Source organism: Chrysemys picta, chromosome 2 (genome assembly GCF_011386835.1).
Source record: "Chrysemys picta bellii isolate R12L10 chromosome 2, ASM1138683v2, whole genome shotgun sequence".
NCBI lineage: Eukaryota > Metazoa > Chordata > Testudines > Emydidae > Chrysemys > Chrysemys picta.
In genome coordinates this window covers 151725164-151753109 of record NC_088792.1, presented here as the reverse complement: position 1 = coordinate 151753109, position 27946 = coordinate 151725164, and the positions used below count along the sequence as shown (strand labels likewise).

The window sequence follows — 27946 nt, the reverse complement described above, 5'->3', positions numbered from 1 at the left end:
GAGAAACCTAGGCTGGCCTCTTAAGGAGGAATTCTTCCAGCATTTGAGCATGACCACTGGGTAGAGGTATTGCCAGTGAGAAGATCAAAAACCAAAAAAGCAAGATGCTCTGTCAGAGCACGTAGGGCTGGATTCTATGGCCCAGCATGGCTGCTTTGCACCAAGCATTCTGAAAGTGATGCAAAGTGTCCTTAATGACTGTAGATAGATAGCCAGTGGAGAATGTAAAGCTCTTCGAGACAGCTCTGCCATAAGGGGATTGGGAGTGTGACATATTGCAGGCGAGTTGGAGCTCCACTACCCCATAGCCTCTGGCAGCATAAGGTTCTTTATGCAAGTGACGTAAGTTAGAGCTGCTTCTGGGTGGCGCTAACTTGCATTGGGGCTGGGTGACAGCTGAGCAGGGATCTGCCTCTGGCTTCCTGCACTCACTTTCCCTCACTCAAAGCGAGCTCCAATCACATAAGGTGGAGAATCATTCCTACAGTCCCCTTTTCCCCACCTGACAGACATGCAGCTAACAAAGAACATGCATCCAGGAGCTGTAAACTCCCCTCAGCTGTGATGTTCTCTCGTAGCACGGTCAGCCCAAAGCTGTTCCATGGCAAAAATACATTAGGGAGCTGCCTCCCCTCCCCCCATGAAGTGACCTGTAATGAAAAGGGATCTGCCGAAGGCTTGGTATATGAGCATGTGTGTGGCTGGGACTTCAGCGGAGATGCCAATCAAGTTTGCCTTTACAGCACTAGTTCAATTAAAAATTGTAAATTACAATCTGCTGGAGATAATTAAAAGGGGCTGTGTGTGTGATAGGAATAGTCAGCTAATGATTGCAATACAGTCTATGCTGTCTTTAGGTATGAGGATGGGGATGTTTTCCCCCTTAATGGGAATAGTCATGAGTGGTACATCTACAGAAAACCACTTAAATATGCAGGACTGCACTGACTGTTGTGGTCAAGGCCTGATTTAGAGGCAAGTGACCCTGGGGTGCCGGGTTTGGGGGATGCCAGGCTCGGGGGGCTGTTTTTGTTGTTAGTGGTCAATGGGAAAATAGAACGTTTGAAGTCAAATATTTCAGGTATTCCATGTGTGGATTCATTCTTCACTAACCTCCTAGAATGTTTCGGGCCTTTGTAGACTCTTGTGGAACCTTCCAGACTTTCTGAGACTTTCTGTAAATACAGATTTACAGATCCTAGTGTGCAAATTTATCTTATGTGACTGGGATAAATCATGCATCAAAGTTGTGAAATGGGCTACAAATGCAATAAAAAATAAGGTATTCTAAAGTTTAACAAATGGGGGGGGGGGCGCCAAAGACCCTCTTTGCCTGGGGTGCCATTTGGTTTAGGGCCAGCCCTGGTTGTGGTCCCATTTTTAGAAGTAACTGTAAGAATACATATCATGATACAAGCACAGAAGTGACCATACTAGCAGGAGGACGATATATTCATGCCAAGCCGGGATAGATTGCCAGGAGCATGTCCGGTGTGCTTGAGAAGGCTACAGAAACTTAAGCAGGCTCGGGTGATGCAGTGAGTTCAGTGATGCCTTCCCCCATGAAACCTGAGAGCTGATTAGCATCACGGTATTAACATTTTAATGGAATCATCTGCGACGCGAAGGACCAGATTCAGCCCCGGCATAAATAGACGCAACTGTTGTTGAAGTCGATGGGAATTGTCCCTACTCGCACTAGGTCTGGATTTGGTCCTGTATTTATATTGCATCTTAGCAGTGTTACTCTTTCGTTTGTGTAAGTCCCCAATCCGGCAAAGCCCTTAAGCTCATGTGTAACTTTAAGCACATGAGTTGTCCTATTGGTCTCATGCACTTGCTTATATGCTCTGTCAGGTCTTGTACGTCTAAGCTTGTTGGTGCTACATAATTGAAAATAATTGTGTTGTTACAGGATACTGCCAGAAGGGTCTTCCCAGTTGTCCTACGTAAGCTCTTCATGTAAAGAAAGGAGCTGGTAAGTACATTCCATTTAAAAATGTTAGATGTGTTGCACTTAATGGAATGTTGATCTGCTCTCATATGGTGGTTACCCTGATTCCCTTCCCCTAGCTGTTCATCGGTTACAGTAAGTAATGACAGATGTATCATTACTCCTTGGGACTCTGAGTTCTGCAGCATCTCCTTTTGCTCTTGTGTATCCCCTTCGTTCAAACCCAGAGAGAATACCTCTCACCCACCCACCTTTCCAGTTCTTGACTGGCATTGCCAACAACCCCCACGCAGCTAAAATCACTGTTTATCCAGCAGCCGGTTTGCAACACAGCCTCACGAAATAAACATTTATTTATGAAAATATGTTCTGACTTAACAGTAAACAAAATCAACATTTTTTTTGTTTTACATAGACATTACCACAGAATGCACGTCATACAATACTGTAATCATTAGCTGGACCATGAATTGAACATCACAAGCCATTGGTACATCACACTGTGATTTTTTTTTTTTCTGAATGTATCATATTGCACAGAATTAGAATCACTTTGTCCAGGGCTGAAAGCTTAGACTCAGTTTCATTCTGGCCTTAAAGGCGATAGTCTAGCATGATCATCTAGTCTGACCTCTTACCCATTGCAGGCCACAGAACCACACCCACCCACTCCTGTAATAGGCCCATAACCTCTGGCTGAGTTACTGAAGTCTTCAAATCTTGATTTAAAGACTTCAAATTACAGAGAATGCACCATTTACTCTAGTTCAAACCAGCAAGTGACCCATGCCCCACACTTCAGAGGAAGGCAAAAAAAAAAAAAACCAGTCTCTCAGGGAAAGCCAGGTATGATCTTTTACCTTTTTCCAGCTGTTGTTCAGATTTATAACCCCCTTCTCCAGGGCATCATGAAGCTCAATCTAGAGGTTTTACTGTGATTCAGCCAACTGTGTGCAAACCATTTCAGATAGTTTAAAATACTGGCCTGTGGATTTTGTGAACGGACTGACAAGGTGATAAATCTTTTGAGTCTTGGACTGTGACACTCTTTATATAGGGTGTGGGGCGGGGAAATCATGAACATGACATTAAAAGATTTGAGTATGGAGGTCTCTCTCTAACGACAGGAAGAAGATTGAATCTTGTAGAATAGGTCCATGAAGCCCGCTGTGGTTATAAAATCCTGCAAGATTATTCTAGCTAAGAGGCAACTGTGCTTTCCCAGCTCAGAGCCTTGCGGGCAGTTTGCCAAGAGCTAGTGGCTTCACCTATGTTGCATAACTGTAGCAGACTGTAGACACTCCTCTTCCATACAGGAATGGGACCTGTTGGGACAGCATGGTAGAAACTCTAATGCCTCAAGATGAGCCAAGCAGCTGGTTTTGGATCATTGTGTGGCTAGTAATGGTAGTTTGAAGACCATGATAGCTCTGTGCACTGGACAGGATGATCTCTGGCTAAGTGCATTTCTCTTGCATGGGCCACAAGTGAAGGCAGTTTGGGTTACACCTATCACTTGAGCTACCCCATTTCCCCTCTCTGCAAACTTATTTTAGACTGTGGCAAATAAAACAGAGCTAATAATTTTCTTCTTGCTGTACGTGTGTTGATTACTGACAATAACGTGGCAGGTGTCTGGGGATACATAGGGAAGAATGTTTTAGTGAGTTGGTATAGCCCACAGTCGGGGCTAAAAGATCTAATCAGCTGTGTGTGGGAACTCCAGTTAAGGGTCAGTCCATTAGCCTATCTGAAGCCACCAGAGACAGACAGCTAAAGCAAATGCACTGTGTTCCGGAGTGGTTCTGCAGACATTGGTTTTGACAATCTGAAATGACGTCCTTATATCATGAGGTTGTGACTTTGCTTCACTTTGGCATTGTGATTTGTATGTCATCTTGTTGGGCCTCTGTATGTGAGGACTGGCCGTGAAGACCAGCTCCTGAACTCCACGAATCTGGCCTATTGTACTTATCTATTTTAGGGCCCAGGCAAGACGGGGGAACCAGGTTCAAGGTACAAGTGCTACCAATTTTCAGCACCAGTCTGTCATCAGATGCACAACTGGATACCATACGCCAGCCCTTACAGAGATAGGACTCATTATACCTGTTCCCAAAAGAGAATATTTTAGATGCTGATTTCAGTTTTGGGGTGTTCAGACACAGTATTTTGGTTTGGTTCCTCTTCAAAAATATAGGGGTTGCTTGAAAACCTAGGTTTGGGTTGCAGAAATCCCCTCCCCTTCCCAATGTTTTGGGGTGGTTTGAGGTGTTTTGGAGTCAAGTCTGCTTGACAGCCTTAGATTTTGAATACATTAGAAAAAGCTGTATTTGTCCTGACACTCCAGTGTTTAGCGTGCTTAATTAGTAAATATACTGCTGTTTATTGTACTCGTGCATCTCTTCGCTGTCCCAGGAGAGAACATGCAGCTCCCATTAATGTTGGTGGGAGTAATATGTATGGGTAACAAGGGAGGAATAGATCTCCTATGTGACTATCTCAGAATATTATTATTCAGCATTGCAGAAAGCCTGGAAAGAAATCACCATGCTTTGGAATTGGATTTCTGATAAAAGAAGCGAAAGTAAACCTGAAACAGATAAAGCCCAAGGACTCTGCACTACAGTTACACTATTTGAAAGGAAAGGTATAATAGTATTGAGACTCACAGTGTATTTGCAGGGGGGCGGAGGAGGTTCCCCATGTCTCTTTCATGAGCTCTTCAATCAGAGTAGAAGATTTACATGCCAATATCCCTATCTTATTGCACAAGAGGGTCCTCTGAGCTAGGTAACTTGTTGCATACATGTACGTACATCCTATTTATTTCTAATAGATGTGGACCTGAACCAAAAGGCGAACTCCAGATCCTAATTCTATAGTGTCTCTACAACAGGCTGAGGCCAACCCCCTAATGCAAATAACCTTCCATTTTTGGGAAAGTTTGGCTCTGGACTCCCTCTAGCTTTTAACTATGCCCATTTTATACTGAACACTTTTTGGTTTTTACTAACCCAGTCCCCACTGAATAGAAATAAATACCATTGGTGGCTTAGTCTTTGGAAATGTCCTAGTCATTGGGCCAAATCCTGAGCTGGTCTAAATGCTTGAGGCTCCATTGAAGTAATTGGCATTATACCCATTTACAGCACTTAAGCATCTGGCCCACTTTATTTCAAGAGACAGATAAAACCATTTTTCGAATGATCATTTGGATGCTGCAGGATGCCTCATTTTAATATTCTGACCCTGCACCTATGATATAGTTTACACACACGTTAATAAGAGTGACCCCCTGACCTAACCTTGTAAACCAGTCAAAACTCTTTGTAAACAGTTACAGCATAAGTATTTTGATGATTGTGTGTTCCATCATTTTTAATTTCGTCACAACAAAAATGGTAACATTACTTACTCCTTTCTCACTGCGTTATTACTTCAAGTAAAAACACTTAGTATGAACGGAGTTGCTTGTAAAGTGGTACAGTATGAACAAGAAGTATCTTATATTGTGAATTATGGCGACTTCATTAACCCTATACATGTCCTTAGGGCTCTCCCATCTTTAACATATTGTGGTGGTTGTAAACTTACTGTAAGTAGGCCACTGATAAAAGAAACCAATAATTCTTGTTCTCCTTGTGTGCCTTGTAAGTATGGAACATCTATAGCATAAAGCTTGCAGGAATGTAGGGTGGTTAGGTGTGTGGTGTTGTTTTTTTAAGGTCAACCTGTAGCTACAGGCCCAGCACAAATTTTGTGTATATAATTCTGGGAGTATAAGCCAAACCTTGCTTGCCTTACTCATGTATGTACTCATGTAGAGCTTTACTTTAAATCATTTGGTTTTACTTGGATTTAACATTTCTTTTGGGGCTGCTTGTCTGAATAAGTCAACCAGCATTTCGCTCGGAACTGGCATAAAAATGCACTCCTGCTTTTACAGCACCTTCTTAATGTAGTGCAGCGCTGATAAATTTTGCAAAAAAGGGTATTATCCAACATCCATTTAAAAACCTCCAATTAGATAAATTCCACAGAACTTTGTCAGAGCAAAAACTCATGGCTTGCAACATAAACTACGTTGTTACTATCCCACTAAGGCATTTCAGTTTACCAGGCTCATGCTGTGCATTGGGTACTTGAATGTTGTACGACAGCGTGATACCAAGTAGTGTAAATGTAGGGTCAGACTTCAAGCAGTGGGTCTGAAGTCTGCATGTAAAAAAAAAAAAAAAAAAAAATCCCCTCCTCCATCTGTGATCCTTCCTTTTTTCCCACATCATGCAAGCTACTAGAAAATTATTTGAAGAATAAGGCGGCGGCAGCAGGAAAACGAGTGTGAAATCTTGTCCCACGAGACAGGAAGCATGAGAGATCGTCTCACGCAGGACTTGGATGAAAGGAGACGTTGATAGTATATGGGAGGTGGTACTGTAGCAAGTCTATGCATGAAGTGTGGCACCCTATAACCTTATAGGGTCATCACAATAAAGAATGGCAGGCTGATATGATATCCAGAAGAGCTGTTTTCCAGAAGCAGTGCTTAGCGGAATGTAGACTAAAAAAGTATATCATGGCTTTTGCCAGTTCTACCTAGCAATAACCATTGGAGAAATCTGTGAACTTACTACTGGTATCCTTACTTAAATTAAATAAAGGTATTTCTACCATCTATAAAAACAGTTTGGGATGGGGATTTATTTAACAGCTGTATTTTCCTGTGGTCAGTTCACAGGCTGCATAATAAAGTACCGCTCAAATTTAATCTCTGACTTAATTTCATACATTTCAGGGGATTTCACCAAAGGATAGGCACCCCACAGTTAGACCCACCCAGGTATCTGCAATGTATTTCAGTCTCTTACAATGAATCAGAGTTTTACAAGCTGCAACTACAGTAGAACCTCAGAGTTATGAACACCTCGGGAATGGAGGTTGGTCATAACTCTGCAATGTTCATAACTCTGAACAAAACATTATGGTGGTTCTTTCAAAAGTTTACAACTGAACATTGACGCAATAGAGCTTTGAAACTATACTATGCAGAAGGAAAATACTGATTTCCCTTTATTATAGTAGTTTACATTTAACACAGTACTATACTGTATTTGCTTTTTGTGTGTGTGTTTGGTTGGGGTTTTTTTTGGTCTATGCTTCTGCCTGATTGCGTATTTGCAGTTCCAGATGAAATGTGTGGTTGACTTGTCAGTTCATAACTCTGAGGTTCTACAGTAATGGTGTTGAAATGCAAGGCATACACTGGAAAGCATCTTCCACAATAGAAGTATATCACTTCCTTTTTAGTAGGTTTTGTTTTTGTAAATGTGTTAGACATTCCTTTTTAGCTTTCAGTTACATCAGACATTTGTATTCGATGATGCATGATATTCTTTCCTCTTAAGCCCTTATTCCATGCTTATTTACAAAATTACTTTCCGCTGGCATTGTTAAACCTAATCTGACTACATGCACTATCTACTGCTACCTCTCTCATTATCCTTGGTATAGCCCCACATGCACACTGATGAGGTTTCATTCATTCAAAAGATGCCTTTTGCCATCTCTACTGTCCAATTGCATGTGTTGGAGACAGATGTCTCTTGGCACTCTCCTACTGCTCTCGTGTCCCAAATGAAGCATAGTCAGGCCTGTTCAGCACTTACTAGGAAACATCCAAGGAAAGCCCAGGTCGTGTATAGGACCAGTACCCAAGCATGTTTTGAGGGGCTGGGAGGGGTGCACTGCTGACGGTATAGGGCCTGTTTGCAAACTATATTTATTTCCTGACAATTAGGGCTAACCCAGACATTTTGTTTCTTGTTGTATTTCCCTTTATATACTAAGAATAATTTGGTGTGTGTTGGGGGTGCTTGGGTTAAAAAGGGAAGAACGTAGTAGTGAATTTGGTATTGTGTGTCTCTTGGACTATCCAGATAATGATGATAGAAGCCACAAACCCCATATAGAACTTTAAACAAAGGCATTTCCAAGCTCTAGAGTGTCAAATTAGCTTTGTGTAGGAATTAGAGTGAGGCCAATGGGTTGAGGTGTATCTGAAACCCCCCAGAGCCAGCCAGCTAGAGCAAACACCTGAGGTTCTGGCTTGGTTCTGTAGTCCTAGATCTTTAAGTCTTCGCATCATGAGGTTAGGATCATGCAAAGAGTTGAGTCTAGGAGACCCAGAGGAAATCAACGGTTGTGCTAGAACCTTTTCGCGGTAAGAACAAAAGAAGCTGAACAGGTCACTTGGTCAATTTTAACTTGAATCCAGTAAACTCTGCTGGACTACACTACAGATAGGATCCTTGGGAGAAGGAGGAGTATACCTTGACAGAAAGCTGAGTAGTGGAGAATAAAGAGAAAGGCATGGTAGCAATAAACCTCAAGAGCTCAATCTTTCCTTCACCAAAAAGGAACTGAAATTCTCTGTGTTTAACATACCATGTGCAAGAGAGGCAGCCTTTGCTGTAGTGTTGCCTACTAAGCTGGTGGAGGTGTATTGGTTGTTTCATAAGTCACCAGCCCTATCTTCCTCTTTTGATACCATTTCTCCATTTTGCTAATCAGCAACAAGTGAATGGCAAGTAAGGGAGGAGATATGACAACAAAAATAGTGGGGAAAGGAGATGGGAAAAAGCCCCCCCAGTGGAAATTTATATTGCATTCAGACACCGATCAATGGCAGAGCATAGCTTGAGAATGAACAGTAGTACTGAAGGCCAGGTTCTGATACCTACCATCTTTTTTCTGTAATGCTGTATCATAAATTAAGATCTACTTTCAGTGAACAGCATCGGTTAAGCATTCAGCCCAGCAAACGATTGCAAGATACCATAGAGAGAGAAGATATTGTTGATGTTAATCGATGCAATTACACTGGGTCAGACAGGCACACTGTTGAGAGGTGGCTACTGTCGCAACCAAGGCATAGCATCTTCATCAGGAAAAGGTGAATACAGGCACACCTGGATATATGGTTAATGGAGACCTGGGGCGTAGGTATAAGCAATATTTTCTGACCCTTGCTCAGTTGGATGGCCGCTTAGGAGAGCGTGTTGGAATAGAAGCTGAAGCTTTCGGAGACGGTTTTAGAGTCACTGCGGGAGGAGCCGTTGGATGTCATATCCACGGACAAGCGCTTAATTTTGTTGCTCTCTTCAATGTCTTCCTCAGTGTTGCCGGTGACGGAGGATACAGTTGTCTCAATCCGGCTGACCTTATACATGCTGCTCTGGGTCTGGAGGTACCTGGCAGACTTCATTTCCAGCCCTTCGTATTCCCTAGCATTGATGAAAGGGCACCACCGGAAGGCGTGCTTAAAGCCAATGCGGAATCTGAGGAGACAGCCAAGTGCAGGGATGTTAGGCCTAGCATGTGCTGAGCTGGTTACAGAACGTTTTCAGTGCAATCCATAGGAGGAGTCACCCAGCATATGCATTGATGCAGTGACCAACTCTCAATCCTTAATACCCCTATCGTCCAGTATTCTGTTCACTAGACCATGCTGCCTCATTCTGTTCCGAGCTCTGCTGCTGACTCACCATGTGATCTTTAAGTCACTTCCCTTCTGTGTCTCGGTTTACCCTTCTGTAAAGTGTGCATTGGGATATCAGAGAATCCTAAAAATGTTGGGTTGGAAGGGCCCTCGAGAGGTCATCCAGTCCATCCCCCCTGCACTGAGGCACTTTGAAGTAAACCTAGACCATCCTGGACAGGTGTTTGTCCAACCTGTTCTTAAATGCGGCCAATGGTGGGGATTCCACAGTTTCCCTTGGAAGCCTATTCCGGCACTTAACTATCCTTTGAGTTAGAAAGCTTTTCCTAATATCTAACCCAAATCTTCCTTGTTGAAGATTAAGCCCATTTAGGGTGACCAGATGTCTCAATTTTTATAGGGACAATCCTGATTTTTGGGCCTTTCTTATATAGGCTCAGATAACCCCACCACCCAGTCCCGATTTTTCACACTTGCTGTCTGGTCACCCTAAGCCCATTACTTCTTGCCTTACCTTCAGTGGACATGGAGAACAATTGATCACTGTCCTCTTTACAACAGCCCTTAGCATATTTGAAGACTGTTATCTGGTCCCACCCCAGTCTGCTTTTCTCAAGCTAAAATGCTCAGTTTTTTAACCTTTACTCATAGTTCAGGTTTTCTGAACCTTTGTTCATTTTTGTTGCTCTTGTCTGGACTCTCTCTGTCTCTCTGTACAGTTCACCCACATCTTTCCTAAAGTGTGGTGCCCAGAATTGGACACAGTACTCCAGTTGAGATCTCACCAATGCCGACCAGACCTGGACAATTCTCCTGTGTCTTACATGCGACACTCACTCCTGTTAATATACCCCTGCCAACAGTCAATCCACCATCACTGCCTTGCTATTATACTTGGTAAAAGAGAGAGGCTTGCAAAACTCTTTTGCAGTTGAGGCATATAACTGACAAATTTATTCAGAACAAGTTTTCATTTACCCAGTCCCTCTTCACATTTCAAGTTCTTATTTCCAAGGGTAGAGCCCTTGATGGCCTTTATGCATCCATTTACATAGTAATATTGATTTAAGGGCTTTACCAATGTTATGTGTTTCTCGCCAAGTTTAGATGCAAACTCTTGGGAGCCTGAAGTATGCCATACTAAATTTGCATGAACCTATGACATTATATACAAGTTTAACATTGGATCAAATCCTGAAAACTTTACTCCGTCCAAATACCCACTTGAGCCACAGGAGTTTAACCGACTAGACACTTCAGGATTGGCCCAGTTTTATAATCTTGTATCTGCTAGAACAGTAACAATTTTATTTAAATGCACTTACATGTGTCTCTATATAAAGCAGGGATTATAACTATGGTGGGAGGGTAGGATCAGTATAATCTATTAACCCAGAGGCTGCCATTCATGCCATGGTGATGGGTACCTTTACAAATACCCTCTTACTGCCCATCTGGGCCTGTATCTCATTCCAGGCATACTGCTGCTATCTGCTTTCTGGGCATGGATTAGAGCCTGCTGATATTTGTTGGTATTTTTGCAAAATATTTCAAAACTGGATTGCTTTGTTTTTGAAATTTCAGGAATTAAGATTTGCCTAAAGATTGTTTGACAGGAAAATGTTTCATTTTGAATGTTGGGGTTGCCCCCTTTAACTTTTCTTCCTCCTTCTTGCCCCTGGAAAAGTAGGGGATAAGGAAGAGAAAGTGGGGAACAGCCAAGCACTTTTTCACCCCCATGGAGAAAAATGGAAAGTGTTTCCTTTTAAAGGAAAAACAAATTGTCGAAATGAGAACTTATTTCATGCAGAACTTTTTTCATTTAAGAAAATACAAGTTGACAATCATTAAAGCGATTTGATTATGCCCCCCCCCTTTTTTTTTAACTGAATAAAGATTGGATATACCCCAGCTCTCGCAGAGATTTTCATCTAACTAAGATGGGGAGTGCCGTTATTCTCCACTAGACTGCACTATTGGATCCCAGAGGAGCTATAAGAAATATATACGCTGGCGAGTCTGATCTACAGTGTCTGCTGTAGCCCTGTTGACAAGGGAAAACTGTGCTGGAAAGAGCTTGGAGTTTTTATTTGACTTTGGCCGCCTAAAGCCTTTGAAAATGTAATGCCTGATTATTCAGAGGTGCTCAATACCTGCAGTTCCCATTGACTTCTGATGAAGAGGTAGGTGCTCAGTACTTGGGAAAAATCAGCCCCTTAATTTAAGAAACTGTGGGAGGGAGAAGCCTTGGTGTAGCTGTTAATTTGGTACGCTCCGGCTGTAGGTAAACCCAAACAATTTTCTGAGTAATTTTAACAGCCACCCCAATGTGTTAGCTCCCTGCTAAGCTGCAACTCACCACCATGTCTAGGGTCCTCTTCTGTACCCAAACCATCCCCCACACTTTCCCTTTATTGCACTCAGTCAGTAGCCAAGCTCATAACTCACCTGTCATTGAGGCAGCAGTAGATAATTGGGTTATACATGGTGGAGCTCATGGCCAGCCACATGACTGCTAAGTAGACCTGCTGGATAAACTTCTCCTGGTACCAATCGGGGTTAAAAAAATGCAAGAGGAAGTAGATGTGGTAGGGCAGCCAGCAGACAGCAAACGTGCACACCACAACAATCATCATCTTCACCACCTATATGAGAGTGAGACCTGGTTATAGCAGAAGTTGACACTGTACCCTTTGAGCAAAGCATACCTAATAGAACTGAAGCCAGTGTGAGCAACTATGGGGGAGAATGGTGGGGTGGCCCTCCTGGGAAGAGAAGTCCTCTGTTTATCCACAGGAAAACAGATAGGCAAGGCAGAGATGTGCTTCAATTCTGCCGTGGAAGGAACCACTTCAAGGAGTAAGTAGTGGTCTTCTTCATTCAACCTTTGGTCTTTCTATTGTGATTTTCAACCAGGGGAGCCAATTATTTTTGTTGTGAGAACGGTGGGGGTTTTGGATACCTGTTTTTAGGAAATGGATTGAACCCAAACATATTGGGTGGCAGATGACAGAACAAGGAACAATGGTCTCAAGTTGCAGTGGGGGAGGTCTAGGTTGGATATTAGGAAACACTATTTCACTAGGAGGGTGGTGAAGCACTGGAATGGGTTCCCTAGGGAGGTGGTGGAATCTCCATCCTTAGAGGTTTTTAAGGCCCGGCTTGACAAAGCCTTGGCTGGGATGATTTAGTTGGGGATTGGTCCTGCTTTGAGCAGGGGGTTGGACTAGATGACCTCCTGAGGTCTCTTCCAATTCTAATATTCTATGATTCTATGATTTCCTCTCCTCCTCCTTGCCCTATATTAATGACTTTTGGCCACTGCTGTCAGGGACTGGATTTGAAATGATGGCTCTGTCCCGAGCGTGATCCCATTACCAGTTATCTGAGCCATCGAGTCTCTCCAAAATATAACACACACCTTAATTTGAATTGGGTATCAGAGCACTCAGCGCCACATTGTTAAAAATTTACCTCTCCTGTTTTTGCGCCTGAGTTTTTGGGTATCCAGCTGGCATCTGGTTGGACCTGATTTTTCAAAGGCGCTGAGCAACTGCAGCTCCCATTGATTTCATCTGTACTTGAAAGTCTCAACCCTTTTAAAAATCAGGACTCTGGGTGTCAAGTTGTGCACCCCAAAAAAAAAGACATCCAAAGTTGGTGGCCACTGTTGAAAAGTTTGGCCACTGTGTATATGTTACGTTCCATTTAAAGAATGGCTGAGAGAGAGTAAATAACCATAGACCCAAGTTTGTTCAATTGCCTTTGCACACCCACTCCCCAATCATTCTGCCATGAGGTCGGAAAGCTGCTTACCTTTCGCTTGGCGGACACTTGCTCGTGGTAGCGGTCAGAAGAATCGCCGGGTATCTCGCTAGCCCACAGAGTGATGCCAACCACCGTGTAGGCACATCCTATCACCAGGAGCGGCAGGATGTAGATCAGCACAGTCACGCAGAAATGATACCTGAAAGTTTGTCATGGTAAAATGCTGTTGAGTGCACAGAAAAACATGCAGGATATTTCGGGTCTGATTCTCAGACGTGCTGAGCACCAGCAGTTCTCATTGATGTCAACGGGATTTGTGAGTGCTCAATACTGCTGGAAAGTCTGGCCATCGGCTTTCAGCAAAGCATTCGGCACCCTCATGAAAACATTGCACGAAAAATGTTAAGGCTGGGTGTAGTGTAGCACCCAGATCACTGAGATAGAGTGACAGAGAAGTTTGCAGGCTTAACTGGAATCAGTTAACCCAGGGGTAGGCAACCTATGGTACGCGTGCCGAAGGCGGCACGCGAGCTGATTTTCAGTGGCACTCACACTGCCCGGGTCCTGGCCACCGGTCCGGGGGGCTCTGCATTTTAATTTAATTTTAAATGAAGCTTCTTAAACATTTTAAAAACCTTATTTACTTTACATACAACAATAGTTTAGTTATATATTATAGATTTATAGTAAGAGACCTTCTAAAAACATTAAACTGTATTACTGGCACGCAAAACCTTAAATTAGAGTGAATAAATGGAGACTCGGCACACCACTTCTGAAAGGTTGCCAACCCCTGAGTTAACTTATTGTGAGAGGGATTGCTGATGTTTGTGGGACAGTGATTAGCCCAATAAGGGGAAAACCCAATTGGCAAGAACTGGAAGTAAAAGGGGAGCTCAGAGAGTCAGCTGGGTGTGGTAGAAAAAGCTGGGTGCCGTGCTTCTCCTGACACATGCCTTTCCTGTGTTCTGCAGTGCCTGGAATCTGAAGGTTAAAGGTATAGAATCACAGAACATTAGGGTTGGAAGTGACCTCAGGAGGTCATCTAGTCCAACCCCCTGCTTAAAGCAGGACCAATCCCCAACTAAATCATCCGAGCCAGGACTTTATCAAGCCAGGCCTTAAAAACCTCTACAGATGGAGATTCCACCACCTCCCTAGGGAACCCATTCCAGTGCTTCACCACCTTCCTAGTGAAATTGTGTTTCCTAATATCCAACCTAGACCTCCCCCACTGCAACTTCAGACCATTGCTCCCTGTTCTGTCATCTGCCACCACTGAGAACAGCCGAGCTCCATCCTCTTTGGAACCCTCCTTCAGGTAGCTGAAGGCTGCTATCAAATCCCCCCTCACTCTTCTCTTCTGCAGACTAAATAACCCCAGTTCCCTCAGCCTCTCCTCATAAGTCATGTGCCCCAGCCCCCTAATCAGTTTTGTTGCCCTCTGCTGGACTCTTTCCAATTTGTCCACATCCCTTCCAGTGGCGTAGCCAGCTTCTGAGTGCAGGGGGAGCAACCATAAAAAAGGTGCCCCTCCTGGCTCCTCCTCTGGCCACACCCCCCTTGGCTCCTCCTCCGGCCACTCCCCGCCCCCAGGCTCCTCCGGCCACGCTGCTTCCTTCTCCCGGGGGCTGGAGGGAGCGGAGCAGTGAGGCGGGCAGCAGCTGGCAAGATCCCCTCTCCCCGGCAACTTCCTGCTTCCCCGGGCAGCCCAGCATTTCTTTCAAAAGCGGCGCCTGCCGGGCCGCCGCTGGGCTCCTGCAGGCAAGGCGGGGGGGTAGGGGCAGCACGGCCGGACTCCGGAGGAGCCATTTGGGGGGGCGGCGGGCGCGGCCGGAGGAGCGAAGCGGCCGGGCTCCTCGGCCATCGCACCCCACGCTCAGTGCTGCCGCCTCCTGCGGCAGCTCAGGGCTCGGCGGCCGAGCGCTCCGCAGCTGGCGAGCAGATCCCCTCTCCCCGGTAGCTTCCTGCTTCCCTCGGCCCGGAAGCAGGAAACTGCCGGGGAGAGGGGATCTGCCCGCCAGCTGTGGAGTGCTCGGCCGCCGCGCCCTGAGCCACCGCAGAAGGTGGCGGCGATGTTGGGGCCGCGTGGGGCGCTATGGCCGAGGAGCCGGCCCCTTCGCTCCTCTGGCCGCGCCCGCCGCCCCCCCAATGGCTCCTCCGGAGTCCGGCCGTGCTGCCCCCCAACTTGCCTGCAGGACTCCAGCGGGGGGCCTGGCAGGCACTGCTTTTGAAAAATGAACTGAGGGGAAGCAGCTGCTTCCCCTGAACCCCCCTAGCTACGCTACTGATCCCTTCTGTAGTGGGGGGGACCAAAACTGGATGCAATACTCCAGGTGTGGCCTCACCAGTGCCGAATAGAGTGTGTATGTTGTGAGTTAGAGACCACTCAAATGGGCCAGGCAGTGTAGTGTATTGGGTAGATGAGGGAGTGCTCTGTGACAGCCTACTTTAAACTACCTGTTAGTTTGCTTCCTCCACCTGTTGGATCTTTTCATACACCTTGAAGACTGGGCTTTTCAAAACCACTCGAGAGAATTAGGCCTCCAGTTCCCACTGAAATCCAATGCCCTTTTGACAATCCCGGACACACATTCTTTGGGATGGAGGCTGTCTCTTTACTTAATTTCTGTGCTTGGGGCCACTAGATGTGAGCAGTCTACAAATCAGTGTAGTCTCCAGAGTCCAGTCAATTTCTTTTCTCAGCTGCAGCTAATCTCAAGACCTCCTGAAGTCTATTATTGTTGGGGCATCCTCCTGAGCTGTGATTTTTTTTTTTTAAAGCAGTGAATCATGAGCTGTTTCTAGAGCTGACGCTGCTTCATGTCATCATCGTTTTATTGAAGAGAGATCCTATTATCCCATACAAATAAAGGGCTTCACACCCCAGCCGGCTATCAATCAGGCCATCCCCATCCCCGATGGGAACACACACAGAGCCAGCCTGAATAAGCAGCTGTCCAGAAAGGAGATCTCCATCCCCGTGCATGCTATCGTTCTTGCTGTCAAAATGTTACAAGTGGCATCCACGCAAACATTTGAGTGAGCTCACAAGCAGAACTGGAACATTGCTGCCTGTTTTCAGTTCCCCATGGAAGCAATGCCATGTTCCGTGCTGAACTGAGTTGCTGTGTTTTAGTTGTGACTGACATTAGCACCTTTCCAAGAAAAAGGAAAGAATGCACTTTACAAACTGTGTTCTAATTGGACACGGCACTTCCTTCCCTAGAACGCAGAATCCTACTTATCTTTGCACCTTCCTCCATACAGCACCTTCTTCCTGAAACCCCATTCTCTGATCCAGTCTACCAGAGCTCCCCTTCAGTCCCACAGGCAATTCTGGTATTTCAAAATCTGGTTTTGTCCCAAATCGGAACAAAGTCAAAAATCTCAATTTTTTTTTTCAAAATGAAATATTCCAAAAAGTTTTGCATTGACTGACCAACACATTTCATTTTGATGTTTATAAATTATAAACGTCAAAATGAATGTACCATAATTCAAAACAAAACATTTCATTGACTTTCCATGAAAATGTTGATAAAATGATGCATTCCCATGAAACATTTTGGTTGTGTGGAATCAGCATTTTGCAACAGAAAACTGTTCCATTGGAAAAAAATTTGACCAGCTCTACCTCTTACAAAAAGCCTATAAAGCCCATCCCTCACCCAGCCTTCCCTACACAGAGGTTTAGCTAATCCACAGATGACCTCAAAACACTGTACATTCCAAATTTGAAAGAAGTTTTTAAAACATGGCCCCAGACTTTGACTTATTCTCTTCTACATCCCTTTATCAACTGAGACTGGAAGAAGTACACAATTGAGAATTCACTTACCTACGGGGGACTGAGCTAGTTATCAAGTCACTTGAAACAGAATGTGGTGGTTTCTTTAGGCCAAGCGCGGTATAAAGGGAAATAAACACTGAGCTATAAGACATGCGTCTGACGAAGTGGGTATTCACCCACGAAAGCTTATGCTCCAGTACTTCTGTTAGTCTATAAGGTGCCACAGGAGACTCTGTCGCTTTGAGCTATAAGAGAACTCAGTGTAGAGATAGGGTTTAACATTATTCTTTGTTACAGTAGCAACTAACACTGGTACTTCATTGTGCTAGGTGCTGTACATACACATAGTAAGATGCAGCCCTGGTCCTGAAGAGCTTACGATCTAAATACACATCAGGGAGAAAGGAAGACTTATCCCCATTTTACAGGTAGGGAACTGAGGTATAAAGATACCAGGTAACTTACTCAAGACCACATAAGAGCCAGGATCTGAATCCACATTTCCTGAACTGCAGTCCAATGCCTTAGCCACAAGATCGTGCTTCCTCTATAGGACACTGAGGAAAATTCAACCAGCTTTTTTTTTTTTTTTTTTTTTAACCTGTGTTAGTAATCTGTAACCATCCGTTTCCTGATTGCTGTGTATCCCCAAACTCTGGGGAAATTCAGATCTGTACTTTGCTGCTTGGGGTGAAATTTTCAGAAGTGCCTATGCTAATTAGGAGCCTGTGGTATACGAGGACTATGTTGGAACTGCAAGCTTTAAAGGCAGAGGGTTTTCCTGTTCCTGCTTCAAGGCTCGGGGGCTCTGTAGGGAAGCAGGCAATTATCAAAGGCAGTCTTCAGAAAAGCCAGCCTCGAGTAAGACTGGGTTAGTTGTGGCTCTCTGTTTTAAGGAGTAGCCTGTTTTGTGTCTCTCTGTTTTGGGGTTCTTGTGTGTTTGGGTTCTGAATTCCAAGAAATAAAGGAGTGTTATGTTGCAGCTTTCCAGCAAGAATATTTTTTTACCTAAGTTCTCTTTGTGTATGCCATGAACATAACAGAGCTCTTACGCCCCATTTTCAAAAATTACTTAGTGAAATTTTGCTTCTGGTTCCTCTTCTAGTTTACAGTTGGTGCAAGATGCTTCTCCCCACAAGAGTTTCTCAAATGCTCTGCTGTGCTTACAATGGTTGCAGTTTCCTGCCTTCTAACATTGTTCCTCTCATGCCTTCAAGAGCAAAATCATATATTTGGACAGCAAAGATATTTGGAATCCGCCAAAACAGATGGCGGCTCCCTGGAAGCTGTTCAGTTCAAGCATTTCTCCAGTATCTATTACCTCGTTTACATTGTCTGCCCCGGTCTCGGATGGTGCAACAGGACTTCAGCTTTTGGAAACCAGATATTGCTTTAGCTCTTGTCACTCGCTGTGTCTGGTATCTAAACACGACCTGAAGATTACCAAGTGCATTACAAGTATTAAATCTCTCAGCATTCCTCTCAAGTAGCATTGGTTATGTTAGATCCGTTATACAACTGGAAACAGGCACCAGGAAGGATTAAGGATAAATTCCTCACTCAGGTGTGTGTGATTTCCATTGGGAGTTAGTGGGAGCCATGCACAGGTATCCATGGGTAGGGTTTGGCTCTGCGAGCTGCCTTCAAGTCTCACCATACAGCAATCCTTTGGCAAAGCTAACAGAGCCAGAAGTGCCCACTCCCAGTCTTCTTCTAACCACTAAAAGGCACAGGGCCCTTGGTTCAGTTACTCAGTGCATTACTCAGTGTCAGGAGAAAATCTATTGAAGTCTAACTGGCTGTTTTAAAAGTCAGTTTAAAAATCAGGCCCGTTGGGGCAAGTAATGACCTCAAATACAATGGTAAGCCAGAGCTGTTAGTCACTCTGGTTTAATGCCTGGCTGGAAGGCACTCAGATACAGCGGCGATGTGCACAGTCTAAGCACCTATATAGAATGGAATAGAGTAACTCTATTTCCAGCAGTAGATCTAATCAAGGGGAGGATTTTCCAAAGTGCCTAGATAGTGCGGGAGTGGAAGTCCCATTGAAAGTCAATGAGATTTAGACTCTTCTGAAATCTACAGCAGGGTAATTTAGGGGATTTGGGCCTATTCCAGGTTGATAAATGTAATGGATTTTTTTTAAAGCTATAAACTTAACCACTCCATCTGAAAACAACTCAGGTTCCTCCAACTGCCCTTTTGCTCAAGCTTTGTCTAAAAGCATCGGATTTTTCCAGAGGGTATGGAAATGGGAACATAAAATGATGTCATCTACAGAATGGTGTATTTCTATGGTAGTTATTGCTTCAAAGGCTTTCCAGCAGCACCCTCTTTCCCATGCACCCCCCCCCCCCCCACCTCCCATACATTAGCAATTCCAGGAAGGCACTAGATCACGAAAGCAAAGCTAGAAGCGCCCTCTAGTGGCTGAAGACTAATCACTGCAGGTCTGCACTGTGATCGCAGTCCTAGGCGAATAAGAATTTATTTTGCACAAGATTGCAACTCTAAAAAACAAAACAAAAAAACCTCCGTTGAAAAACATATGAAGAGATTGGCCTGACTCCCTCAGTTGCAAATCCAGTGGGCAATTCAAAGTGCCCCAGCAAAATTATAAGTAAAATAAATAAAGCCATGAGCTCACTTGATGGCAGTTCAGTGGCAGATGTGACATAAGTTGGATGCCTCCGCCCAGTTTATACTTTGGGGGTCCTGATCAAGTTCTTAATGGGTGAGCAGCTGTGTCACAAAGGCCACCTTCGTCACCGCATGTCTAAGGAGGAGGCGCATGGATCAGCTGGGAAAAATGGGGAAAGCTTGTAATGATACATGTGCATTAGTTTCCGGGGAGGGGGTCAATCGAGCATCTGTTGCCAGAAGCAATTGACTTGAAGAATTAAGAATGAGGGATGTGGTGCGGTGTACAGGGGGGTTGGTGCTGTATACTTAGGCCCAAGTCCTCAAAGATAATTTATGCTCCTAACTTCCACTGATTTCAATGTAAGATAGGAGCCTGAATACCTCTGAGGATCTGGGCCTTCCTGTGCATGGCTAAGTTTAGGGATCTGCATCTTGCTTAATACTAAAGGAGAATATATGGACAGCTGGTCTGATCCAACTCTCACACCAGTTGGACTATACGGGCTACTTTCTGGTTTACGTCGGTGCAAGAGGAGAGGTTTGGGTCCACTATATATGCAGACTGCAGGAAGGCCAGCAGAGGAGCTTGGGATCATGACCATGTCACGCTGGATGGTGTGATGAGACAGCAGCTTTAAGGCAGCTGCGTTTCAGGTCTTCCCTGCCTCGAGGGTATTGCTGCGTAACACTAACAAGGGGTGAAGGGGACAAGCAGAGAGTTTTTGTGATATTCTATGACTAGAGAATACTGAGAAGAAGAACCAGACTGCAGTGGAAAGAGGTGTCTATCACCAGAGTCCCTGCCTCATGGGGATGGGGCAAGGAGAGGAATAAAAAAGGAGAAGTGTGGTCTAGTCGTTAGTTCAAGAACTCTTGGGTTTAATCCCCAGCTCTGATCCTGATCCAGTGCGTATCCTTGGCCTCCAAAGGCACCATGTTCAATGAGCGTCTCAGGTTTTGCGTGCCTGACGTGGCCGCCTGGGCCTGATTCAAAGATACTGAGCAATGGCAGCTCCCGTCTCTAAAAATCAGGCGTAAAGTCTCTCAAGTTGGGCACCCGCAATCCACAGCCACTTCTTAAATTGTTGGTCTCCCCCTCTTTGTGCCTCAGTTTATCCTTCAGGAAAACAGAGAGCAATGCCTGGGCTGGAGCTGAGCCTCAAGTCTAGTAAACCAGCAGCTCAAAGCAGGGAGCTGCTCCAATAGGCAGGGCTTTGATTTGGTCCATTATAGAGACAGGAGTCAGTTCTAAGTCTGCGATCAGGGCTCAGATCCTGAACCCACTCAGAGTTGGGGGTGGTTCAGATCAGAGTTTTGATTCAGGCATCGTCGGACGTTGTGTGACTTAATTAGCATGTAGGAAGCACTCAGCTGTAGGGCCTTTCATCTGATCGTCTCCACGGGAAGCACCATTACAATGACACAAAGCAGAACACTGACTCCCCACTGAATAGGAAATGCCATAAAACAAGGCACTATGGGTAGGGCTACATTGCAGTGCGGGGTATGAATGGCAGCTCGTATAGTTGGACTGACCAGCTGTACAATAGCTAGCTCACTAAAATCAGAAGTGGGGCTGCTTTAGCACTGGCTTCAGTACCAGCTGCCCTAGCGAGTATGTACCTAGAGGAGACAGACGGCTTGTGCGGCCCACACTACAGCGTCTTCGCTGCTATTTTTAGGCAGCTAGCTATTGTATAGTTACCACGGGTACATGTACACCAGCTGCTGTTCGCACCCCTGACTGCAATGTAGACTTACCTTAGGGTTAGGGACACCCATGCTCTGGGTGTTCCAAAACCTCAGACTGTCAGAAGTTGGGACCGGACAACAGAGAAAGGATCACTCGATAAATTGTTTTGTTCATTCCCCCTGAAGCACCTGGCTCCAGCAACTGTTGGAAGACAGGATCCTGGGCTAGATGGACCACGGGTCTGACGCAGTACAGCCGTTTTTGTGTTACCAAGGGAAATATTCCAACAGTTGAGCAGTGAATTGTTAAAGAGGTGATTCATCATTAGAAGAACTATAGCGTACCTGGCAAAAACAGAAATAAAGACGGTCTCTGCACCAAAGGCCCCAGAGTCTAAAAGAGACATTACAGTAAATTTTTTTTTTTCTAAATCTGAAAAGTCGGTGGAGTTGAGAGGCTGGGAGATGTGGTTACATGTCTGAGATTGGTACATCTTGGCAGTGTCAAGTAGTAAGCTGTACTGGTAATTAACTAGGAATTCCCATCTCTTTGGGTTGAGTGTGATCCCATGAATACTCTTCCGGATAGCCCAGGGTGTAATTTCTTGACAGGCTCAGACGCATTTATTAATGTGGGATTCTAGAAAAATAAGTAATTAAACATAGAATGAATTGGAAGAGAAAAATCTGCTTGCTTGCTAGCTGCAAACTAGTGAAGCGGTGGGATGTTATTAAACCCGGCACCCTGTCACCATGGCTCTGTGTGAGATTTATAACTCAGCCTTGGCTCTTAACAGTGCATCCAAAAATGGGCGAGAAAAGAAAGTGATCTGTACCCTGCTTGGGTCACTGGATGCCAAGTATGGCTTTGCAGGAATTTTTTAATGATGATTTTCTTAAGTGAAATGCCTTTAAATGGGATTAATGAAAAGTAGGATAACTCTTTTAGCAGCCAGTGGCATCAGAGGCTAGTCCTGGCCTGTGACCTTTCATATCCCAGAGTCAGGTCAGATGATAGGGGTCAAGGGATAGACTTCGATCTCTTCCCAATACTATTGTCACGCATGTATTGCAATAACTAACATTGGTTGCTGCTCACCAGTAATTTTCTTTGTGCTCAAAACTGTATAGCAAACCAGTTTGTATACTCTCACAGGCACATCTGTGTCTTGTCTGTGACTCTCTGTCCATCCATCTGTATTTATAAAGTATCTGTCACTGAGGTATCTAAGCACAGAGAAATGCTCTTTATGCCATAAATACTGCCTGGGGTCTAAGCTCAAATATTACAAAGAGAAAAGGGAATCAGCCTGTTAGAAGAAGAGCAGGGGGACCCAGAGGCAGATTGAGTAGACGGGATTCTTTATTGCGGTATTTGTTCCCCTCAACCCAATTGTCGAGTAAGCACTGAGTTAATTACATCAGACTTCTTTATTTACGTTAATATGTAAATACCCACACTTAATACAACACCCCCAAAACCCTTATTCGATAATACGAACACCCATATAATGAATATTAATAGCTATATACTGAATATCATTATACCCGCCCCTGTTTACAGCATTAAGCATGTTATACAGAAATTTTTACCGTGAAACTACATTTCTTTGAAGTAATTATAGTCACATGTTCCCTTAATCAGCAGTTCACAGGGGAGGGAGGAAGGGGCCATGACCCCGAGCTCATCTATGTAGCTGGGAAAGGAAGGGAGCGGGAGATAACACTTCTTTACTCAAAGGGTATTCTTTAAACAACCACATTCCTTATGCAGCTGCAACGCTTATCTATCCTTAACAAGCAGAAGGGAAAAGGATGGCTGTGTGCCTGTGCCTTTCTCCCTACTACATGGTGCCTGCCTCTGCCTTACTTCCTAATAACATGATAGCAGTCACCTGGAGTAGGTTTTTACTTAACTCTTACATACCCCAACACAGCTGTACAGAGTCTGATTAAAATTCTGCTCTCATATCCCCAGCTAAAGTGACCAAACCCGGTCAGGGTTGCACAAACTGGGCTCTTAGGGTTGATACCCCGCCAAGCCCTGCTGTATTGCTTGAAGGTTGGGGTTTTGGTCTTCCTCTCACAGAGCACTGGAGTGGTGAAACAGCCTACTCCTACCAAAGCAGCTGCTGTACTGGCGGCAATGACATAGACACCCCCTAGGCCTTTGTTCTGTAGCTAAAAATAGGTCAGGCTAGCCAGCAGTCCACACTGGATAAAATGCCCCATAACATACAGAGTATGGATGCTAGAGAACGCCAGTGCTTTGTGGGCTCTAAGAATACACCGGCTGGAAACAGGAATTTCTGTTCTGAGGGAAATTCTGACACTTAATTTTTTTCCGTTCCAAATTGGAACAAAAGCCAGAATTTTAAAAATTTCCCCAAAACAATCATTCAGAACTATTTTTATTCAGGATAATCAAATCGCCTTGTTTCAAAGATGTCAAAACATGTAGTTTTAACTTGATCATTTTAATACATTCTGGTTTGACTTTTACATTCAATTAAAATACTGAATACAGTATATTTAAATCAGTATGTTATGATATTCAAACTGAAATGCATCGAAACACTCATGTTGAAACAAAAGGTTTTTACTTGATTAAAACCTTTTGACATTATCAAAATGAGACAGTCGAAATGATTCTTTTTAGATTTTTTTTCCCATGGAAAATCTTGTTGAAATTGACATGTTCCTGTGAAACGTTCTGATTTTGATTAAACTGCATTTTTGGCAGACCACTGCTCAGCTATTTTTTTAGCAGCTCCAGACCTACCGCAGATCTTCCTGACTTGGGGGAGGAGCTGTTATGGCTCTCAGCTGTTGCCCCATGTCTCCCAAGGCTGGGGGAAGTGTCTCCCGCACCCACCCCTCGAAGACACTAGGAGAAATGGCATGTGCAAGGCATATAATCTGTACCTAGTTAAGACTTGTTTTATGAATTGTACCTGTGGAGCAATTATGGGGGTAAGGGTAGGATGGGAGGAGAAAGGGAATTGCTGGGTCCTGGTGGGAACCTAGGGCTGTGAAAACTGCATCGACCAGTGTTTGCAGCTCTAAGTTGGCCACAAGGTAAATCAGAGCCTGACTCCACCCTGGCTTCTCGTGGGTTTACGGTTCTGCTTTAAGAGGTTTATTATCCTTAATCGTAGCTGATAGTCTGCTCTTCCTGTGGGCTCAGGTCTCGTGTTACAGAGAGAGCAAGATACAGTCCAGCCTTGGCTTGCCTATCCTAGAGCAGAAAGTTACCCTGAGCAATTAGCCTTGTAGCACAGTGAGCTCTGCCAGTAAAATCCCAGCATTCAGGAAGAGCCTGGAATCGAATGAGAAACATTCTTCAAGTCTCATGAATTATCATCTACCTTCAGAGCAACAGCCTTCACCGGAACCTCTCTGTGTCACAGCCTCAGATACCCACGGGGGGCGGGGAGTTTTCTGTTGTGGCTTTGAGCCTGGATTTCAGAAGGCGAGGGAGCATTGCAGATAGAGGCAGGCTGTTCCTAGCCTGACGGGCACAGTAGCTGTGAGCTCTGAGGCAAAGTGGGAATTGCTCAACGGCTAGATTCACGGGACCCTTTCTGGGACTAGGACCTGAATCAGAGGCATTGAGCTTCTGTGAGTTCCCCTGGAAGTGGTGGTATTTAGCACCTTCGTGCAGGGCTGGGTTAACTCTCCCGTGGGCCCAGAGCTATTAGATTTTGTGGGGCCCCTGGGAGGTTGGAGTGGGCTCAGGGCTGGGGCAGTAGATTGGTGTATGGGAGGGGGTGCAGGGTGCAGGCTTCGGCCAGGAGGCGCTTACCTCGGGCGACTGTAAGTAGGGCTAAGACAGGATCCCTGCCTGCCCTGGTTACGTGCTGGTCTGCTCCCCGAGGTGGCCGGCATGTGCCCACAGGCACTGCCCCTGCAGCTCCCATTGGCCACGGTTCCTGGCCAATGGGAGTTGTGGAGCCGGCGTTGGGGTCGGGGGCAGCGTGCAGAAATTCCCTGAATGCCCCTCACCTAGGGGCCGAAGGGGCACATCGGCAAGCTGACGCTTGCAGATCCAGGCCGGGGGGCGGGAGGGGGGGGGGCTGAGGTTTGGGGACTTGTGTCCGGCCCGCGGCGTGGAGGCTTGCCATGGGCCGGAAGAAAAGAAGCAGCGGGCTGCATCCGGCCTGCGGGGGCCCCCTTAGCCCGAGGCCTTGGGCTGCAGCCCCTAAAGCCCTTGCATTAATCCGGACTTGCCTTCGTGGTGATTGTTCTGTGCCTCCCCCCCAGTAATTGCTAGACAGTTTTGAGGTGTATTTCATTTCTGAGCCATAGGAACTAATGGAGCCATCTTAAACCTGGGCTCGATCCTGAGTTCTTCCCATCAGCTTCAGAATCAGGCACTTTAAAGGCTGTGATTCAGCAAAGTACTTCAGCAGGTGTTTAAGGGCGTTACTGTATTGGGCCTTTTTCAGTAGTTAGCCAGGCAATCAAAGAACCATTAGGATACCTGAAAGTGGCTCAGTATTAAATGCAAGAACAGAATTTCCTCCTTCTTTCCCTCCCCTATTCTCAGCAGCCTCCCCCCTCCCCAGTTTCTGTCTCTTCTCATTGCGCTAAATTACAGAAAATACCTTCCTTAGCAGGTAAATACAATCTTTGTTGCTGGTATCGTACAAATGCACCCACTGCTCCTTTGAACCAGTGTCTGACATCATGTGAAGTTTGATGTGATTCAAAGATTCATCCCCTTGGTAAGCAGTATTGTGCTGAGGATGTCTGGTTATCTCAGTTAGTGAAATTGCAGGTGTTAGGAAGAAGCCTGTGTTTGACTGTCCACACCACTGGTCTTGGGCAAGCGTTGAACTTGGACTTTCAGCACAGCCTTCTACCACTTCAGCTAAAGGAATAACTCCATTAGCCAGCAGTAGGCCTTGATCCTCCCTGTGGACTTGCCACCGGAGGGGGATGTGACATGTACTTTACAAGCGAGTGACTATTAGATTTTTCTCCTGATAAGACAAACAGGGATTGTCATTTCCTTATGTAACCACATCGAGGTTGATCTCTACTATATCCAAGTGCATCGCTGTTATAATTTGTACAATGCTCACTTTGGGTCCATCATTCACAGCGTTTGGGATGTACAGTGTGTGAATTTCTTAGCAGTGGGACAACTTCAAACTCATTGGGAAGTTGGATTCGTGCAGGAGGCTGAAACTCCAGATGCTTATCTGGAATTTATCTCATGAGCTGGAGCCTTCAAAATTGGACTGGAAATAAGATAACAGGCTTTTTTGCAAGATTTCCAGCTCTTCCACTAGTCAAGGCAGAATTATTGCAAAGACACCATTTCTTGGAGTATTTCCAAATCCCAACTAGTTCCAAAAAGAACAGAAACTGTGGAGAAGGAAAAAAACTTCACTGAACTTTTTCAAACTTGATTCTGTTCAGATGTTTGGATGAAGATGCAGTTTGTCCCTTTTATTGAAATCAGTTAGCTCCTTCTTAGTAACTTGGAGCCTGATCCTTAGATGCCCCAAGACCCTAGAACTTCCACTGAAGTGGGGAAAAATATGTGACAGAGACACAAGATTCAGATGCACCTCGAAACCAGTGATATACCTAAGATATATGAAGATATTTGCATCCTCTGGACAGACGACTTAAACTCCTTCAGAGATTTCCACCACAACGTCAACAGCCATCACCCCTCCATTAAACTCTTTCTAACGCTCCCAACAGCAGCATCAACTCCCTGGACACCACGATCAGCTTCAGCAGTGGAATCCTACAGACAACCCTATACAAGAAACCCACAGATCACCACACCTACCTTCATAGATCCGATACCCACCCCAAACACACCATGAAATCTGTTATCTATGGCCAGGCACTCCGATATGACAAAATGTGCTCCAAGGAGAAAGTCCGGGATATACACCTTAACACACTCAAAACAGCCTTCACCAGACAAGGGCACTCCATCAGCCTATCACAACGTGTGGTGCACCTCATCCAGTGCACTAAACACCCCAATAACGATGTGGGTGAAACCAGACAATCACTACACGCTCAAATGAACTTGCTCAGTAAAGTGCTAAAAGTCAAAAACACCCTATCTCCTGTGGGGGAGCTCTTTTCACAAAGAGGTCAGCTATAGAGTAATCAATTAGTTCCCATCCTCAAAGGAAACCTGCACAACGCTTTCAAAAGATGAGCCTAGGAGCTTAAATAAATAACTTTATTAAGACCATGATTTATAGTGCCTAGCAAAGACACTGGATTTATGGCTTCTTATAACAATCTGTTACCCTCTGACCCCCCCCTTTTTGTCTATGGCTACACTTCACCTTGAATGGTCTCTTAGAATATGCGCTAACTACTTATGCTAAACTATCTGTTCGACCTTGTATTTAGCTGTAACTCTCAGAATACCTTTCCCAAACCTGAAAAGGAGCTTTGTGTAGCTTGACAGCTTGTCTCTCACACCACCGGTCCAATAAAAGAGATCATCTCATCCACCTTGTCCCACGAGATTCATGAGGCAGTCTGGGGCAAGCTAGTGGAGTCGAAAGAACGAGGAAGGCAATTTAGGCCAGATTGATGAAACGCCAGGGGA

At 44.9% G+C, this 27946-nt stretch overlaps 1 protein-coding gene across 1 annotated transcript in view; it reads right to left on the bottom strand.

The window, feature by feature from the left end:
* Window positions 1–5299: 5299 nt before the first annotated feature.
* Window positions 5300–27946, bottom strand: part of TACR1 (tachykinin receptor 1) — a 93131-nt gene continuing 70484 nt past the window's right edge. Inside the window, exons 3-5 of the mRNA XM_005312244.5 lie at window positions 13272–13422; window positions 11904–12100; window positions 5300–9294 (exon numbers count right to left, since the gene is read on the bottom strand). Of these exons, the coding sequence (XP_005312301.2) occupies window positions 9003–9294; window positions 11904–12100; window positions 13272–13422 (640 nt within the window). The 3' untranslated portion in view covers window positions 5300–9002. The remainder of the gene's footprint in view (window positions 9295–11903; window positions 12101–13271; window positions 13423–27946) is intronic.